Source organism: Capra hircus, assembly GCF_001704415.2.
Source record: "Capra hircus breed San Clemente chromosome X unlocalized genomic scaffold, ASM170441v1, whole genome shotgun sequence".
Taxonomy (NCBI): Eukaryota; Metazoa; Chordata; class Mammalia; order Artiodactyla; family Bovidae; genus Capra; species Capra hircus.
In genome coordinates, this window is record NW_017189516.1 from 24,243,631 (window position 1) to 24,261,435 (window position 17,805).

General features: G+C 39.5%; 1 protein-coding gene across 1 annotated transcript; it reads left to right on the top strand.

Moving 5' to 3' along the window:
- Positions 1-386: 386 nt before the first annotated feature.
- Positions 387-12,867, top strand: LOC108634355 (hephaestin-like). Its single transcript, XM_018044024.1, has 6 exons — positions 387-488; positions 1,685-1,910; positions 4,315-4,454; positions 5,775-5,937; positions 9,126-9,170; positions 11,959-12,867. Exons 2-6 carry the CDS (start codon positions 1,688-1,690, stop codon positions 12,189-12,191), a joined length of 804 nt encoding a protein of 267 aa, XP_017899513.1. The 5' UTR covers positions 387-488; positions 1,685-1,687; the 3' UTR covers positions 12,192-12,867.
- Positions 12,868-17,805: the final 4,938 nt, after the last annotated feature.

The following is a 17,805-nucleotide window of genomic DNA, read 5'->3' on the forward strand; positions in this document are numbered from 1 at the left end:
TGGGGAGCATATGGAAAAATAGGAGCAGAGGACTAGAGACAGAACTTTGAACAGCTGCATTTAGGAAGCATCAGCAGAAAAAGGAGATCAGAATAGAGTTAAAGAAAGAAGGACATGATAAACAGGGAGAACAGTAGCAGAGCTGCCCTACTAGAAGATTGGACCTGGATCTTGAAAGACAAGGACAGTAAAAGAGAAGCTGAGGGTGTCCCAAGAGGGAGAAGAATAAAGTCACAAAAATAAAATGAATACTGGTATGGAAATGATGAAGAAATATCTTAAAGGTCCTGGGACTCACCTGCCACAGCCTTTTAGGGATACCTGGGAACTGGGAGACATTTCTGACCTGGTCCAACTGGAGATTTCTGTTATCCTTTCTAGGTGAGGTTCTCACTTACCAATGGAACATTCCAGAGAGATCTGGCCCTGGTGTCAATGATTCTGCTTGTGTTTCTTGGATCTACTATTCTGCAGTGGATCCCATCAAGGTAAAGACAATATTGGCTTCTAGGGGATGTCTCAGAAATGGGCAGACTGCCTAGCAAAAAGAATCCATTAAACAGATGCAGTAAAGAGCCCAGCACTGAAGTCCAGGGACTGGGGGAAATTCCTCAAATCCCGAGCTTATTTTAATAGGTAGAAGGAGAGATAAAATGATTAGGTAGCACCCATGTTTGTTCTGAGGATTTTCTTCTTTGTTTCTTCTTCTTGGATAGTATAAGGCAGTATGTTATCATTTTAGGAACTCAGAATTGGTTGTCAAGAGATTAGGTTTCTAGCCCAAATTTGGTTCTGTCTTATCTTTGCATTGACTTTAGGCAAGTCATTCTGCCTCTGATTTCTCATCTGGAAAAGGCTAATCTGTGTAGCCAGCCATCCACAGCCAGATGTCAGCAATCAATTTATTGAGAGCCTGCTACATTTTAGGAATTTTACCTGGCTCTTTTGATGATAAAAATATAAGATTCAGTTCCCATCTTCAAAGAGGGAGATCTATAATAGCTGTGGGAAACAGATGAATATAAACATAATATTAGCATTGAATATATAAAATATAAGTAAAATATATAATGAAGCTAGGTCTCTCCTGCATGGCAAGCTGATGCTTTACTGACTCAGCTACACAGGAAGCCATATATATATATATACATATATATATATATATATATATATATATATAAATTTTAAACATAGCATAGTGTTAGCAACTACTTAAAACTATTTAATAGAAAGTGCTATGGGAGTCCATGAGAGAGTGATTAATTCTGCTTAGAGGAGAGAATCAAAGGTAAACTAGAGAAGGCAATGTGATGATAAGTAAATGTACTTTGAGCCTTAAAAGTGGAATAGTAGTATAACATAAGATAAGGGATATGGTAGAGGAGCGGGCATTACAAAAAAGAAACAACCTTAGAAAAAGCACTGGGTTGTGAAAGTGATTGGTAGGTTTGGAGATCAATGAATATTCCAGCAGAGATAAATTATAGGTGAGGTAGCATATCTTACCTGTGCCCCAAGATGGTTGTGAGGATGGATTCAGATAATATAGTTGAGCCTCTTACAAATACAAGGCATTATGATAAAGCGCTAAGGACACAGTGGGCTTGGATGTCAACCTATCTCCCTGTAGAGCACCTATTGCCCAGCAACAACTCCATCTTGTGCATTCCTTCCCCATCCTTAGGACATGTACAGTGGCCTGGTGGGACCCTTGGCCATCTGCCGAAAAGGCATCCTGGAGCCCTACGGAGGAAGACGTGACATGAACCGAGAATTTGCCTTGTTATTCTTGATTTTTGATGAGAACAAGTCTTGGTATCTGGAGGAAAATGTGGAAACTTATGGGTCCCAGGATCCAGGCCGTGTTAACCTACAGGATGAGACTTTCTTGGAGAGCAATAAAATGCATGGTCTGTAGAAAGGAACCTATCCCATTTCCAAATAAATCCTTGCTGGTTTCATGGAGGCATTTTTGATAGGCCCAGCACAACCAAAGGGAATGTAATCTCTGAAAGGTCAGGAAGGTGGAATGAGGACACATTAGAAGAAATGTCTAGTACTACAGTATTATCTATAATGTGGTTCATGTTAGATCAGGTGCTCAGAAACCAGGAAGCTGATTCTATAAAGTTGCTGTGGTAACACGAGCACATTTTAACCTATTAGAGAGTGCAAGACAGACATTTATGACCCTCAATGTATCTGGTGCACTGGCTGATTAGGGCCTCTCTACTTAAAAATTCTGAATTTAGTTTGTCAATATTATCGTATTTCCTTGCCACTCTGGATCTGAGATATGTTTTATCAATGGATTCTAATATAGATAAATGAAGGACAGCTTGTCTTTTAATCTATTTTTGAAACAATGGTTATATTTACAGATGGAAGGATTGGAGTGAGAGCCTCAAAAAGCAGCATACTGGGTTATATTAAAAATAAGAACTTTTTGATGCTCAAATGGATTTTGGAGGGAAATTGTGCACCCAAACCTAACTTTGTCCTACAGATTTGTGTATCTTTTAAAAATAGAGAAAATCTCAACGAAGAGGAAGAATTTCAGCGCAGGGGAATATAGTAGTGTAATATTTCTTTGATTTGAGGGTAAATTTAAGCTTTGATAGTGACTCTACTTGAACTCAAAAGTAGTATCTCATTGTCAGACAAATTATAATTTCCCCTCGATGGAAATATGAGTGATTCACTTTGGATCTGATGATTCACATACTTTACAGAGTGACTTTTTAGCTCCTTTCAAATATGAGAAATAAATTGCCCAAAACCAAATGGAATGAGGATACAGATCTTGCTAGTGCAAGGGTTTGGCTAATGCTCATTTCCATCTGGTGTTTAAGTGTTTATTCATCCAGCTCTTCAGGTATCAGTCTACCTATCTATCAAGTATTTATTGAGCACTCTCTGAATGTGGGCATTATAGATAAAAAAGTAATGTTGGGGTCTGAGAGCAAATAAATAAGATCCTTCCTTCCCTTCTAGATTTCTGAACTAATTGAGAAAGAGACAGAGTTGCTTAATATTAAATGTGAACTTACTGAGAAAGCTAGTTGGCAAACTGAATTTAGTTTTGCAGCAAAATGGGGTTGCTAATACTGCTCCAACAATGGATAGATTTTCTGTTCTGTTATTGATGTAGAGGGACAAAAATAGCCCTCCTTCTTTACAGGGGCAAAATATTCTCCATGATGGAATAACAAATCCGTTTGCACCCCTTCCTGTGGTCTGATCTAAGAGAGAGAAGATTCAGAATAGGGCTGAGTTGAGTATATTTAGTTCCTTTCTCAAATACAAAATTTGACTAGAGTAAATAAACTGGCTATAAATGTTCCTTCCATTATTTCCTCTCTTGGATGAAGAGTATAAATTATTTTCCCTCTATAGAATATTAAAGGTGGAGAATTTTATCCTGGGTACACTCTTGAAAGTGTGAATTAACACAGTGCTGAGTTGTTTATTATCTTTAGAGCATGAGATGTGTCCTGGGAAGAAGCATACGGGGAGTCCCATGAATTAATATCATTATTAATTCCAAGAATGTGACAAGTATTTTTTAACATGTATTGTGGGATCAGTTGTCTTCTTGGTGTTCTGAAGAATACAAGTACAGTATTATAGTATATACATTTATTTCCTGCTTATTAAAAACCTTCAACCTATTTGGGGATAAGAAATTCCACAAATTAAAAGATAGATGAATGTAGGAGGCAGTTTCTAGTGAGTTCCAAAAAGTGATACAGATAGTACTGGAGGAGTTTAGATGTGGAAGGGGATGCAGAGAATGAAGGGTACTAAGAGGAAAAAGATCAATGAACTATTGTTAGAAGAAGTGAAAGTGTGACTGAGCTTTGAAAAGATGAGTAAAAGGAAGAATTTTTGAGAGGGAAGATCAGAAACATGAGCAAGAACACAAAAAAACATGAATAAGGGGCTAAAATAGGGGATGGTTAAGAAATTACCCTAATTGAAATATGTTAGATAGTGATAGACATATCTGGGAAAGCTTGGGACTATAGTTTGAAGGACCTTGTTGTTCTAAGGAGTCATGGACTTGATCTTTTGAGCACGGGGGTGGGGCTTTTAAGGCATTTTAAGCAGTAGAATGACATGGTCATACTAGTTATTAGAGAGACCACTCTTATAGCACCAATGTGGGAGATAGATTAGAGAGGGACAAATGGAATAGAAAAGAGAGAAGCTAGGAGGATACTCCTGTCATCAGAGATGATAGGAATTATCTTTATGGTAGTGGTAGTTGTAAGTTGAAATGAGATATACAAAATACTTTTTCTTCTCTTACAGCCATTAATGGAAAACTCTATGCCAACCTCATGGGCCTTACAATGTACCAAGGAGAACGAGTGGCCTGGTACATGATGGCGATGGGACAAGATATTGACCTACACACTGTCCATTTCCATGCAGAAAGCTTTCTCTACCGGGTGAGCTGGAAAGAGGGCTGAGTCCCTCAGGGGTGATTCTAGGAGTGATCTGATATCCACTAAGAAAGAAGACGAAAGCAAGAAACAAGACAATAATCAGTTAAAAGATGAAAGGTATTGCATGTGGAGTATTGAGCAGAGAAATCTAGTTTGGGTTTGTATCCCAAGGTCAGTCATTGTCCTCCAAGCCTTATCTTTCCCCTTTGATATAGAAGAAACAAGTGGCTCATTTATGGGATAAGAACACCAAAGGAATAAATGTTATCAGATCTCAGTCAGGGACTTGAGGCCCAGTGAGCAGTCATCCTAAGAACAAGAAATTTAAGAGAAGTGTGTCATGATCTCTGAAAACCCGTAATCTATTCCTGAACTTCAATTCAGGAACTACATTGGACAACATGTGGGTTTTGAAGATTTTGTCTTAGGAAAGGGGGTTAGAGTTGTAATCATTAATGAGTGGACTTGCTGACAAAGGTCCATATAGTCAAAACTATGGTTTTTCCAGTAGTCATGTATGGATGTGAGGGTTGGACCATAAAGAAGGCTGAACACTGGAAAAATTATGCTTTCAAACTGTGGTGCTGGAGAAAACTCTTGAGAGTCCCTTGGACAGTAAAGAAATCAAACCAGTCAATCCTTAAGGAAATCAACCCTGAATATTCATTGGAAGGACTGATGCTGAAGCTGAAGCTGAAGCTCCAATACTTTGGCCACCTGATGCGAAGAGCTGACTCATTGGAAAAGATCCTGATGCTGGAAAAGATTGAAGACAGGAGAAGAAGGGGGCGACAGAGGATGAGATGGTTGGATGGCATTGCTGACTCAACAAGCATGAGTTTGAGCAAACCCTGGAAGATAGTGAAGGACAGGGAAGCCTGGCATGCTGAAGTCCATGGGGTCTCATAGAGTTGGACACTACTTAGTGATTGAATAACATAAAAGATTTAGAAATGCTGATAAAGGTGGTGGCATGGAAGATAAAACAAATTGAGTTTTATTTCTAAAGGAAATATGTGGATCTTTCCTAGGGGTCAAGGACTGCTAAAATGTATGGATATACAAGTTTTTAGCCCCCTAATGAGAGCTGGAATGGATTTTACTTTGGGTCACTTTGAGAAAAGTAGGAAGAGAGAGTCTCCTCTGTTGATTCAGTTTGCATGGGTGAGTTCATAGAGAAGATAGATAAGGTAGAATCTTTTAGCTGCTCTCTTGGATTTCTATGTACCTGATGTGGATACCGAAGCCTTATAGTTTCTATAAACTCTGAGATGATTGTTATACCCTTCACTTTTTCTCTCCCACAACCAATCTCTTTTGCAGAGTGGAGAGAGCTACCGGGCAGATGTAGTGGATTTGTTTCCAGGGACCTTTGAGGTTGTGGAGATGGTGGCCAGCAACCCTGGTACATGGCTGCTTCACTGCCATGTTACTGACCATGTCCATGCTGGCATGGAGACCACATTTATGGTCTTGTCCCAAAGAGGTAAAGCCTAACTATGCCATCTTCTAGTGCTGTATCTAGTCTATAAGAACCAGAAAATCCCAAGAAGTCTCTTGCATCTGTCTTCTGATCCCAATAAGTACCAGGTTTTAAAACAGAACCGACCCCCCTAAGTGTTCTGTTAACCTTGTTGCTCCTCTGCTCATGCCTCCTAATTTCTTCGGCATCTGTTGAACTCACATGAATTGACTCAGCCTGAAACTGACTGGGCTCTATACATTGATGCTTAGTATAGACTTGCTTCCTTTCAACACATTTAATTTGTATATAAATTTATTACTTTAGAATTTATTAGGTACTAGCTAGTTCAAGGAATGTTGTTAATGAGTTATTATTTTTTTTAAGGAAGAAATATAATTCCAACAACTACCCCTTAATTGGTTTGTTTTGTGGAGACTGTCTAAGGCTGAAAAAAGATAATTAGGCTTCAATTACAACTAATCCCAGACAGATGCTACCAAGGGTGGTAAAAATTTTCCTTTTATTTGTTATACAGAGAAGTAATAGCCAGGGTAGTTTCTTTAGCAATATTTATTCATCACCAAGAACATAGAAGAGTAGGTTGTGTTAAATTTTATGTCTTTGGGCTGTTAAAAGGTTGAGTCTCACTTTTTGCATCTCTTAACCTGAATCCAATACTCATCATTATTCCCCTCCCAAGAGGCCCAATAGAAACTCTTAGGACCCATAGAAATTCAGGGAGGTTTTTCCTTTCTTTCTTTCTTTCTTTTTTTTTTTTTTTTAAGTCATGCTGTTTTGAAAACTGGTAATATTGAGAGAGGCTTCCCTTATAGCTCAGTTAGTAAAGAATCCGTCTACAATGCAGGAGACCATGGTTGAATTCCTGGGTCGGGAAGATCCGCTGGAGAAGGGATAGGCTACCCACTCCAGTATCCTTGGGCTTCCCTTGTGGCTCAGCTGGTAAAGAATCCGCCTGTAATGCAGGAGGTCTGGGTTTGATTCCTAGGTTGGAAAGATCCCCTGGAGAAGAGAAAGGCTACCCACTCCAGTATTCTGGATTGGAGAATTCCATGGAGTGTATAGTCCATGGGATCGCAAAGAGTCAGACATGACTGAGTGACTTTCACTTTCACTTCACTTACTATTGAGGTAGGTATTCTGGGATTCCTTGCCACTGGCATTCTATCAGCATGAATAGAAGGTGGGAAAATGTCTTTAGGCATTCAAATAGGACTAGCAAACCATGGTAGAAAATACAACTCTGCCATTTAACCCCAGGAAAGGAGACAAATGATTGTACATTATCATTTCCTATATCTTTGGAAAACTTTGTTCTCCAGTAACATACTGCTAGAACATGTCTCCTAGCTACTACTGTAGTACTACTCCCTACCTCAAAGACAAGCACATATAATTCTTTAGTGTGTTCTGTCAGTCCTTAGAACCAAAGTCAAGTGGTGAATTGTTGTATCATCAAGATCCTATAGATCCAAAGCAATAGATTGTCTCCACGTGTAATGGCAGATCATCTAAAATATGGACCATTTATTAGATAAGACACCTTATCAATACATGTCATCAAGAAACTTCCATAAAGAATAGCTCATATCTGTTTTTAATAATGAACCAGTCCATAATTTTATCCATTTCCCTTTTGTTTGTTTGACACCCCATAGCCTAATGTAATATTGTTCCAGTTACATATGAGCCAACCAGGCCGACCAGAGAGAAGAGCTGAAGGCAGATAGGGTATAAAAGACTGATTGTTGTAAAAAGCTTTCTGTGGAAGAAGCAGGGGATGAAAGCCAAAGCTACAATAAAATATTAAAGTGGAGTAAGGTCATTTTTCTACTAAAAGGAGAGAGGAAAGGATCAATGTGTAGGTTTCAGTGAAAAGCTTGACAAAAAGGTAGACTATTTCTGTCTGATGGGCTGTGTTTCTTCTGTAATGAAGTGAAAGACAGAGGGTAGGGTAAGGGACTTGAGAAACGTGGGCAAAGGTTTGAAATAACCACTCTTGGAAGTGGGAGCAAAAGTTACTCTGAGTGGTGGAAGATAAGTTAATTACTGCCAAGCAGCATCGAGGACTTAAATTTGTACCCAAAGAATACTTACTTATACTTAAAAAAAGAGAATACTTATATTTACAATTGTATGATGTTTCTCCACCAGCATTCAGTGTGTGTGTGTGTATGTATATATATATATATATATATATATATATATATATATATATATATATAGTTACTGGGGTTTCAGCAAATGATTATAACAGTCCAGGTAAGTTAGTAGTTGAAGTGATAAGCAATGGAGTCTAGCCTGACCAGGAATGGAAGGAAAAACAAGATAAAGCTGGTGAGTTGGGAAAAAAAATTGAACTGTCCAAGAGCTAGAGATCTTCATGAGAGGATAAAATAACAGGTTAAATGTAGTAAGTAGCATTAGAACATAGAACAGAAGAGCATTGTTAGACATTTGAGATGAAGCAGTTCTGCATAATTAGGCCAATGTGACCAGAGTTAGAATATATTGAAAATTTGTTGGAGTTAAGAGGTCCAAAAACTGCAAGACTTGAATGTTTGATAAGTCAATACCTACAGTGGGAACTGAGGAAAATAAAGACTGAGCCACATACCAAAGACTTCCATGAATGAAGAGAACTGCTAGGTAAGAGTGATAAGAAGTGGTTGCAGTTTTTTTCTAGCCAAATAATGAGCCTCAAAAGACATGGATCTTTGCAAAAAAGGGAGCAATAATAAGTGATCTCAAAGTAGTATTGAGAAGATGCAAAGGAAATATTGTCCTCAGAGAAGAGTTCAGCCCCTTTAAAGCAAGAAGAGGAAGAAATAGAGAGATTGGATATGTAGGCATGGGTTTGACAAGGAGCAGGGGCTTCCTGAAGGAAAGCTGGAAAAGTGTGGCAAAAATAACAATAATTAAGATCAAGTGCCAATAAATATGTAAATATTGATAGAGTGGTGATTTACCTTTTGGACTCCCAAACCCATACACTTGTTCATATTTGCATCAATGCTAAAAAATCAAATCCACATACCAATACTGACTTTGGCTACAAGCTAGTTAATTCCAGTCACCTCCATTTTGAGAATCACAGAGAATTCCCTCCAATCAATGCTAACCTCCTACAACAAACCTGTGAACAGGTAGGAAGGATAATAGAACTAACCTCTTTTTTTTTCCCCCTCCAGAACACTTAAGGACTACCACCACCATCCCTGAAGAGATTGGAAAAGGTAGGGAGAATGACACACAGATTGGGTACTTATATATGTTGTGCATTCAGCGAAAGATGCAGTGCCTCTAGAAAATGGGTTTCACATGACTGAAAGCTGTACCACAATGCTAACAGGAAGAATCCTGAGATTTATTTAAGACTTCAGAAGCAAGAAATCTAAGGTTAAGCTTCCAGTTAAGCTTCTCTCAGCAGATTTATTCTCTCTGACCCCCATGCCCAGTCACTTTAGTTGAGGAAAATGGCTTCATCTCCAGCTGAAGGCAGCTATCTTATCCTCTCACTTAATGTGTGAAGGGGAAGAAAATTCAAGGTTTTACTAAGTTGTGCATAAAGGAGCTATAGCACAGATATGAATTCCCCACAAGAACAGTGTGAAACTGACAAATACTATTCACACTATGGAATACCTAATAGTTGACTTTTGGGGACTAGCCATTTCTGCACTTCAAGAAAACAGAGATTCTTGTCCTATCCAGGCTAGGTTCAAATAATTATTTTACTTTCTTCCTCATTTGCATCCAAACTGAGAAAGATTCTGAAAGTTATGAAAGTCTAGATCAGATGTTAGAGATCTTCAGTTCAGTCTGGAAATTTTTCAGCTCTATTTGGAAAAGACCTGATGACCTGCCTGGACTTCCCAGGGGACTCAGTGGTAAATAATTCGCCTGCTAGCTCAGGAGATGCAAGTTCAATCCTTGGTCCAGGAAGATCCCTTGGAGAAGAAAATGGCAACCCACTCAAGTATTCTTGCCTGGAAAAACCCAATGAACAGTGGAGCTTGGAGGGCTACAGTCTATGAGTCACAAAAGTTGGACACAACTTATTGACTGAACAACTATCTGCCTAAGTATCTTATAAACAGTCAACCAGGAAACTAGGGCATATTCTCCAGGGTTAGGGAGTGGAAAGGTGAAGCAGAGAGAGCAAAGTGCCATACATATATGTGTATGTATATACATATTTGCAGGTTTCCCTGGTTACTCAGACAGTAAAGAATCCGCCTGCAATGCAGGAGACCTGGGTTCAATTCCTGAGTTGGGAAGATACCCTGGAGAAGGAAATGGCAACCCACTCCAGTATACTTGCCTAGAGATTTCCATGGACAAAGGAGCCTGGTGAGCTACAGTCCACGGAGTCACAAAGAGACAGACATGACTAAGTGACTAACACACACATATATACATGTTTTGTACATACATTTGTATATACATTTGTACATATCAGTATGTACATACAAACATATATCTTCATAAGTTTTTGCTTGTTTTAAAATGTTGAACAGTGGGAAAACCCCTTCAGAACTGGTGGTCTACAAAAGTCCATTATTTTCTACATGAGAAACTGAGAGATGGAAAGTGATGTTTCCAAGGTCACAAGAGAAGTAAGTCAGTGATGGAATGTGAACTCAAGACCAAGATGTTTCCCAGGTTCTGATTGAACTCATTTTATTACATCTTCTCTCAGTTCTTTAAGAATATTGATTCATCCAAGTATACCTTCATCAAACACATGCTGACTGCCAAAGACATCAAAATAATAAGACATAATCACTATTTTCGAGGAGATTCAAAGTAGAATGGGACACATAAACAATAATTGTAGTTCTGGCTACTATTTATTATTTTTAAAGGTGGAGGAAAATAGTAACAACTGATCAATTATTGTGCATTTGCTATCTTCCAAGAACTATGTTGAATATTTATAAATATTAACTCAAACCTCACAATAAACATTAAAATTAAGCATGATTATTATCCTCATTTTATAAAACAGGAGACAGAAAGCCAGAATTGAGGGTAGCTTGGGTCAATTGGCCCAAGCAAGTAAACTGTTGGATTACAAATAGTACAGGTGCTTTGGGCAAACCGAATAGAGGACCATTATTTTTTTCTAAGTTGTGGTGTGTGTATTTTAATATTTTACATAAATATAACCAAAACTGAGGCATGAACATTATTAATTGTCTAGCTGAATTGAAGAAAGATTTGCTGAGACCTATAATGTTTAAGCTGTGGATAGAATGGAAGGAAGAAGAAAATCTATTCATGCAAATGAGCAGCATGAGAAAATATTGAAAGCCTGAAAAAAGGCTCACCTATTCTGCAGAACAAGGAATGAATTGCTATGGCTGAAGAGTAGCAATTAAAAGTAGGATAGGTTAGAACCTGATAGTGAGAGTTGGAATGCCTGATTTGAGTCTGAGCTTTACTCCATGGGCTAATTGGGGGTCATCAAATGTTCATATGCCAGGAACTAAGAAAATTAGATATTTCACCTAGAAATATCAATGTGACATCAGTATTATAATGACTCAAAGATGCGAGAGACCAAACAGAACAGTGGCAGCCTCTTATCATGGCCCAATTGTCAAAGTGAGTAATGATAAGATACATAATTGAGTCAGACTGCTTCGCAGAAGATTCTACCTACTAGTTCTACTCTCTGGAGCCATGTAAAAAAATTTTTTTTTTTTTTTTGCTACGTCATAAGCCTTTATATATTTTAAGAAATATGTCAAGGCTCTTCACACTCTGAGTCTTAGTTCTTTCAGTGGGGCATTGGAGCTTCAGTGCTTCTTAAGGATTTTCTCAACTATGGCATTTTGTTACCTTGATTCCCTATAACCACTGAGTCTATCATCAATGGATGATCTTTTGAGGTATAAGAACCATTCCTCTGTCCTATTTGGATGAGCTTATTTCTCCTCTTCCAGAGCTGATTATAAAATATGCCTTCAAGAGTACTCTCCAGCCCATGATTCCCATTTTCTTCTTGTTCCATTTCAGTAGCGATTCCCAGAGACATTGGAGAAGGCAATGTGAAGATGCTGGGCATGCAGATCCCTATAAAGGATATCGAGATGCTGATTTCTGTCTTGATTGCTATGGGTGTCATTCTCCTGCTCATTGCTCTGGTTCTCTGTGGTGTGGTGTGGTATCAGCATCGTCAGAGAAAGTTACGGCGCAACAGGAGGTCCATCCTGGATGACAGCTTCAAGCTTCTGTCTCTCAAGCAGTAACAGCTGGATCTTGGAACTGCACATCTGGAATATACTCTCAACAGGCCGTGGACTAGCAGCTGACATACATTTAAAGGATATGGGTTGTAGAAAAGGCAGAGGAAGGAATCAAACTCATTTGAGTATTTCTTCACTTATTTATTTGTATGAAAATTGTATTCTTTCTTTTTCTTTAGTTTCTTTGTTCCACTTGAGCATCTGGGGCTGAGTCCCCTAGAACCTCATATCACAAATTTCAATAGCTAGATTATATCACCCGCTGACACTTGAAAGATCTGGTAATTTCTAAAAGCTGAAACATTTTCTCACAAAGTAGATGCCAAATGTAAGTTTCATTGATTAAGTCTCTACTGCTTTCTAGAACTTAAGCAAGTTTATTCTCAACCAAGGCTAAGTGAGCTGTAACAATAATCCATATCTAAGCATGATGGGAAATAAGTGAGTTAGGATTTAAAGATCCAAATTGTATTTTTACTTTTCTTGAGAGTGGACCATTTTTGTTAAGTGAGTAGATGCAATATTGCTGCCAAGAGCAACTACAACCTCTGGATACAGAAACTCCTCAGGAAGCCAGTATTCCAAGTCCTTGGTACAGTTGCACTGAAGGGAATGTTGAGTGTCCTCTCCATGCTTTCATCAGAAGATTCTACATATTAAAGTGCTTGTTATAACACCATAAGAGTGATCTTGTTGATTTTAATTGTCTCTGTGGTCTCTTGAAGGTTTGACTGTTGCTGAAAGAGAGAGCGTTCGGTGAGACTGATGGAAGTGTTTAGGGGTGGGCATAGAATGGGTCTGCCTATCCTTTGTGGATGCTTCACGTTTGTGTCTGGAAAGTGAAGAAGCTGTCCCAGAGGAGACCTCAAAATCCATAAGTGCCAAAAATATCATAGATGCTAAGAAATGTTGCCAGAGGGAAATAGAGGGCTGAAACTAGGTTCAAACCTTTACACTGGGCAAGGAGAGGAGGGCACAGATATAGTGAGCTCTTTTGGTAGTTGGGAGTATGAGATGTCTACTTGCAATTTTATAGAGTCATTCTTCTGGTAATTTAAAGCAATATTCCTTTGTCACAAGTTCAAGCCTCTCTAAAACCTTGGTCAGAAAACACAGAAAAGAGATAAAGTAGGTCATAAGGTAGTTCTATTTGCAATTTTTTAAGGAATCTCCACACTGTTCTCCATAGTGGCTGTACTAGTTTGCATTCCCACCAACAGTGTAGGAGGGTTCCCTTTTCTCCACACCCTCTCCAGCATTTATTGCTTGCAGATTTTTGGATCGCAGCCATTCTGACTGGTGTGAAGTGGTACCTCATTGTGGTTTTGATTTGCATTTCTCTAATAATGAGTGATGTTGAGCATCTTTTCATGTGTTTGTTAGCCATCCGTATGTCTTCTTTGGAGAAATGTCTATTTAGTTCTTTGGCCCATTTTTTGATTGGGTCGTTTATTTTTCTGGAATTGAGCTGCAGAAGTTGCTTGTATATTTTTGAGATTAGTTGTTTGTCAGTTGTTTCATTTGCTATTATTTTCTCCCATTCAGAAGGCTGTCTTTTCACCTTGCTTATATTTTCCTTTGTTGTACAGAAGCTTTTAATTTTAATTAGATCCCATTTGTTTATTTTTGCTTTTATTTCCAGAATTCTGGGAGGTGGATCATAGAGGATCCTGCTGTGATTTATGTCTGAGAGTGTTTTGCCTATGTTCTCCTCTAGGAGTTTTATAGTTTCTGATCTTACATTTAGATCTTTAATCCATTTTGAGTTTATTTTTGTGTGCGGTGTTAGAAAGTGATCTAGTTTCATTCTTTTACAAGTGTACCCCAATGTTCATCGCAGCACTGTTTATAATAGCCAGGACATGGAAACAACCTAGATGTCCATCAGCAGATGAATGGATAAGAAAGCTGTGGTACATATACACAATGGAGTATTACTCAGCCGTTAAAAAGAATTCATTTGAATCAGTTCTGATGAGATGGATGAAACTGGAGCCAATTATACAGAGTGAAGTAAGCCAGAAAGAAAAACACCAATACAGTATACTAACACATATATATGGAATTTAGGAAGATGGCAATGACGACCCTGTATGCAAGACAGGAAAAAAGACACAGATGTGTATAACGGACTTTTGGACTCAGAGGGAGAGGGAGAGGATGGGATGATTTGGGAGAATGGGAATTCTAACATGTATACTGTCATGTAAGAATTGAATCGCCAGTCCATGTCTGACGTAGGGTGCAGCTTGCTTGGGGCAGGTGCATGGGGATGACCCAGAGAGATGTTGTGGGGAGGGAGGTGGGAGGGGGGTTCATGTTTGGGAACGCATGTAAGAATTAAAGATTTTAAAATTAAAAAAAAAAAAGAGATAAAGTAGGGAAGGGATAAGCTGGCCCATTCTCACTATGGTATTGATTATATCACTTTACATGGCAAATAGAGAATGGAAGAAGCATCAGGACAGTGAAAACAATAACTTAAATCTATTGTGCTTTATATTTTACAAAACATCTGATACCTAATTGCATTTGACTTCCATTAGTTCTATCATAGTGACATTCTTGCTGTAATTTTAAGCAAGCAAATGATAAGAGAAAATGATTTTTACCTCAGGCCATTCAGCTAAGAATTGAGTGAGGATTCAAGCCTTCATCTATTCAATTCCAAATATCTGCTTCATCCTTCTATATCATGGAAACTCCGCTAGTCTCTGTCATTCATTATCCATATTGAATCCAACTTCCCTCTTTCTGTCTTTCCAGCAAACTTATCTGCCAAGTTGACAACCCTCTGAAGATTAAGTATAGAAACCCACAGAAATGGTGTTGAGTTGCTAAATAATGTTGAAAGTTGGATGGTAAAACACAAGCCAGAGCCTATCATTCATCTTGGTTTACTATGATCAATGGCTTTGTGGAAGGCTTTACTGGAAATCTCAGAAACATATCGGGTGAGAGAAGATCTGGACTGTTAGTGATAAAATCAAATTAGGGTATTTTAGCCATTGCATCATCAATGAAATAAACAACAGAAATCTGTTGGTGTATTGTTAACATGAAGGTTATTGAAAACCCAGTCCACTCTGGGAACTCTACTCAATTATTAGCTGTAATTTGTATACAGCTGGAAGGTTGTTAACTTGGTCTCAGTTGTGAATCTGAGACAAAGAGAAATAGTTAAGATGGAGATACATTTCTTCTGAGTGTGTAATCCTGCTCCAGATTGAGGAATATAAGCTAAAGTCCATATATTTCAGAAAGGGATACATTTTTTTATTTTTTTGTGGTGGGTTTGCACCTTGTGGATGAAGGAGATGTTTTTGACAATTAAGTGGCACTTCTAATCATTCAATTGCTCAAGTCAAAAATCCCCAAAGTCTGCACATTAGTAAATCTTGTTTTTTTTTCCTACAAAATAACTTTAATTTGTTCATTTGTTTCTATCTTCACTGCTACTACCCCAGACTAAAGCACAGCCATCTGTGCTTTAGTTACCTGGACTTGTGTGGTATCCTCCTGCTTATTGCTTTACATTCACTCTGTGTGCATGCTAAGTCACTTCATTTGTATCTGACTCTGTGCAAACTTATGGACTATAGCCCTCTGGACTCCTCTGTCCATGGAATTCTCCAGGCAAGAATACTGAAGTGAGTTGTCATGCCCTCCTCTAGGGCATCTTCCTGACCCAGGGATTGAACTTGTGTTACAGAAAACTGATGGTCGAAAAGCATAAATTGGACTTCCAGTTTAGATGAGCTACCATAGACATCTCTCTCTGGTGATAAATAAATACAGGAATTTTTTTTTTAAAGCAATGATATAAGGACTAAAAAAGATAGAAAAGAAGAAGGCAGCCTGGTGAAGAACAAAGAAGCACAATAACAGGACATATTTGCAGCCCAAAGTATAAAAAAAAAAAAAAAAGAGTTCTAGTGACAACCCCAGGTGAATTTGGGGACTCTGGAATGAGGGACTGAGGAGGAGCCTTGCTTATGTCAAGTAGTCTTGGAAATTGCTCTTCATCTCTATTGGCCAGAGACTCCCCTCCTCCAGTTAGACATGGGAAAGAAACAGTAAGGGGAATCTCAACATAGCAAGTTTCACCCCAGGAAGTACTCTTTGTGCCTGCAAGATGGAGAATCCTTTTTCCTATTCAGAGACAATAAGTAGCTCTGGCAGAGATCAACAGGAGCCTCAGTGACACCAGAGAAACCAAGCAAAATAGAAAAGTAAAGCAAAGTCTCTGAAAGTTGCATAGCCATTTTAACACAAAATTATGCCAGTGCTTGTGCTAAACACAAATAAGGTATTGCCTAATAAAATAGATTGTTTTAATATGGTTCAGAGCTCCATCATACCAAGAGCCAGGAAAATCACAGCTTGAATGAGAAAAGACAATATACTTTATGAGTGTCCTCCCTGTGGGCTGTGTGTGTCCTGTTGTGGTGGGTCTGATTACTGTGAAGACACTGGTAGGTGGGACTGTTCTCTTGTCCAGTTGGTTGCCAGGCAGTCTTGTGCACGGTCTTTTTGCCACTGGTGGACAAGGCCATGTCCTGGTATGGCTCTGTTCACAGTCAGGGGGGTCCAGGTCTTGCTGCTGAGCCACAGACAGGTTGCAGCCATGTCACAGGGTAACTGGCTACTAAGCCCCAAGAGGATCTCAGAGCTAGTGCTGGTCCACCAGTGTGTATTGCCAGGTCCCAGGATGACTGACTCTGGTGTCAAGAATCCCAGAACAAATGTTGATTGGCTGCTGGGTAGAGCCAGGCCCAGGATATCCCGGGTATTGTTGGCCTGCAGATGAAAGCCTGCTGAGGTCCCAGGGCTGGTGCTCATACACAAGTACTAAAGCTAAATCCTAGGTCTAGTGCTGGTCAACTGACTTTCAGAGTGAAGTCTCAGGTCCCTGGCTAAAGCCAGGGGTTCCCAGAGCACTTGTTGGCCCATCAGTGTCCAGTTCCAGGGCCCATGGTGACCGAGGGCAAATGCCAACACACTGGCGGATGGAGATAAGGATTTAAGTCACTCTCTGGGGGGCCCTGGTAGTCCTGGAGTTGTTATAGGTAGGTGAACAGGGCAAGGTACCAGGTAATCCTTGGGCTGGTGCCAGGCTACTGGTGATTACACTGTATCTTATCACAGCTGCCTTCAGGGCCTTGTTAATCCAAGGGCTGACGCTTGCCTGCTGATGGGTGAGGCCTGGTGCCAAGTTTAGTGCCAGCATCACTTCAGTTCAGTTCAGCCACTCAATCGTGTCCGACTCTTTGTGACCACATGAATCGCAGCATGCCAGGCCTCCCTGTCCATCACCAACTACCAGAGTTCACTCAGACTCATGTCCATCGAGTCAGTGATGCCATCCAACCATCTCGTCCTCTGTCGTCCCCTTCTCCTCCTGCCCCCAATCCCTCCCAGCATACTGGTTGGCAAAATCAGATCCTGGGGTCTCTGGCTATGGAACCTAGAGTTTCTGGAGCAGAAGTTGTCCTACTGGTGGGTGATGCCAGGACTCAGGGGGTCCTGGGGCTTGTGCCCAAGCCCTGGTGGATGATGCTGGATTCCAGTTCTAATAACGATCCACTGGTGGATGGGGGTCATTCCTGGGTCCTCT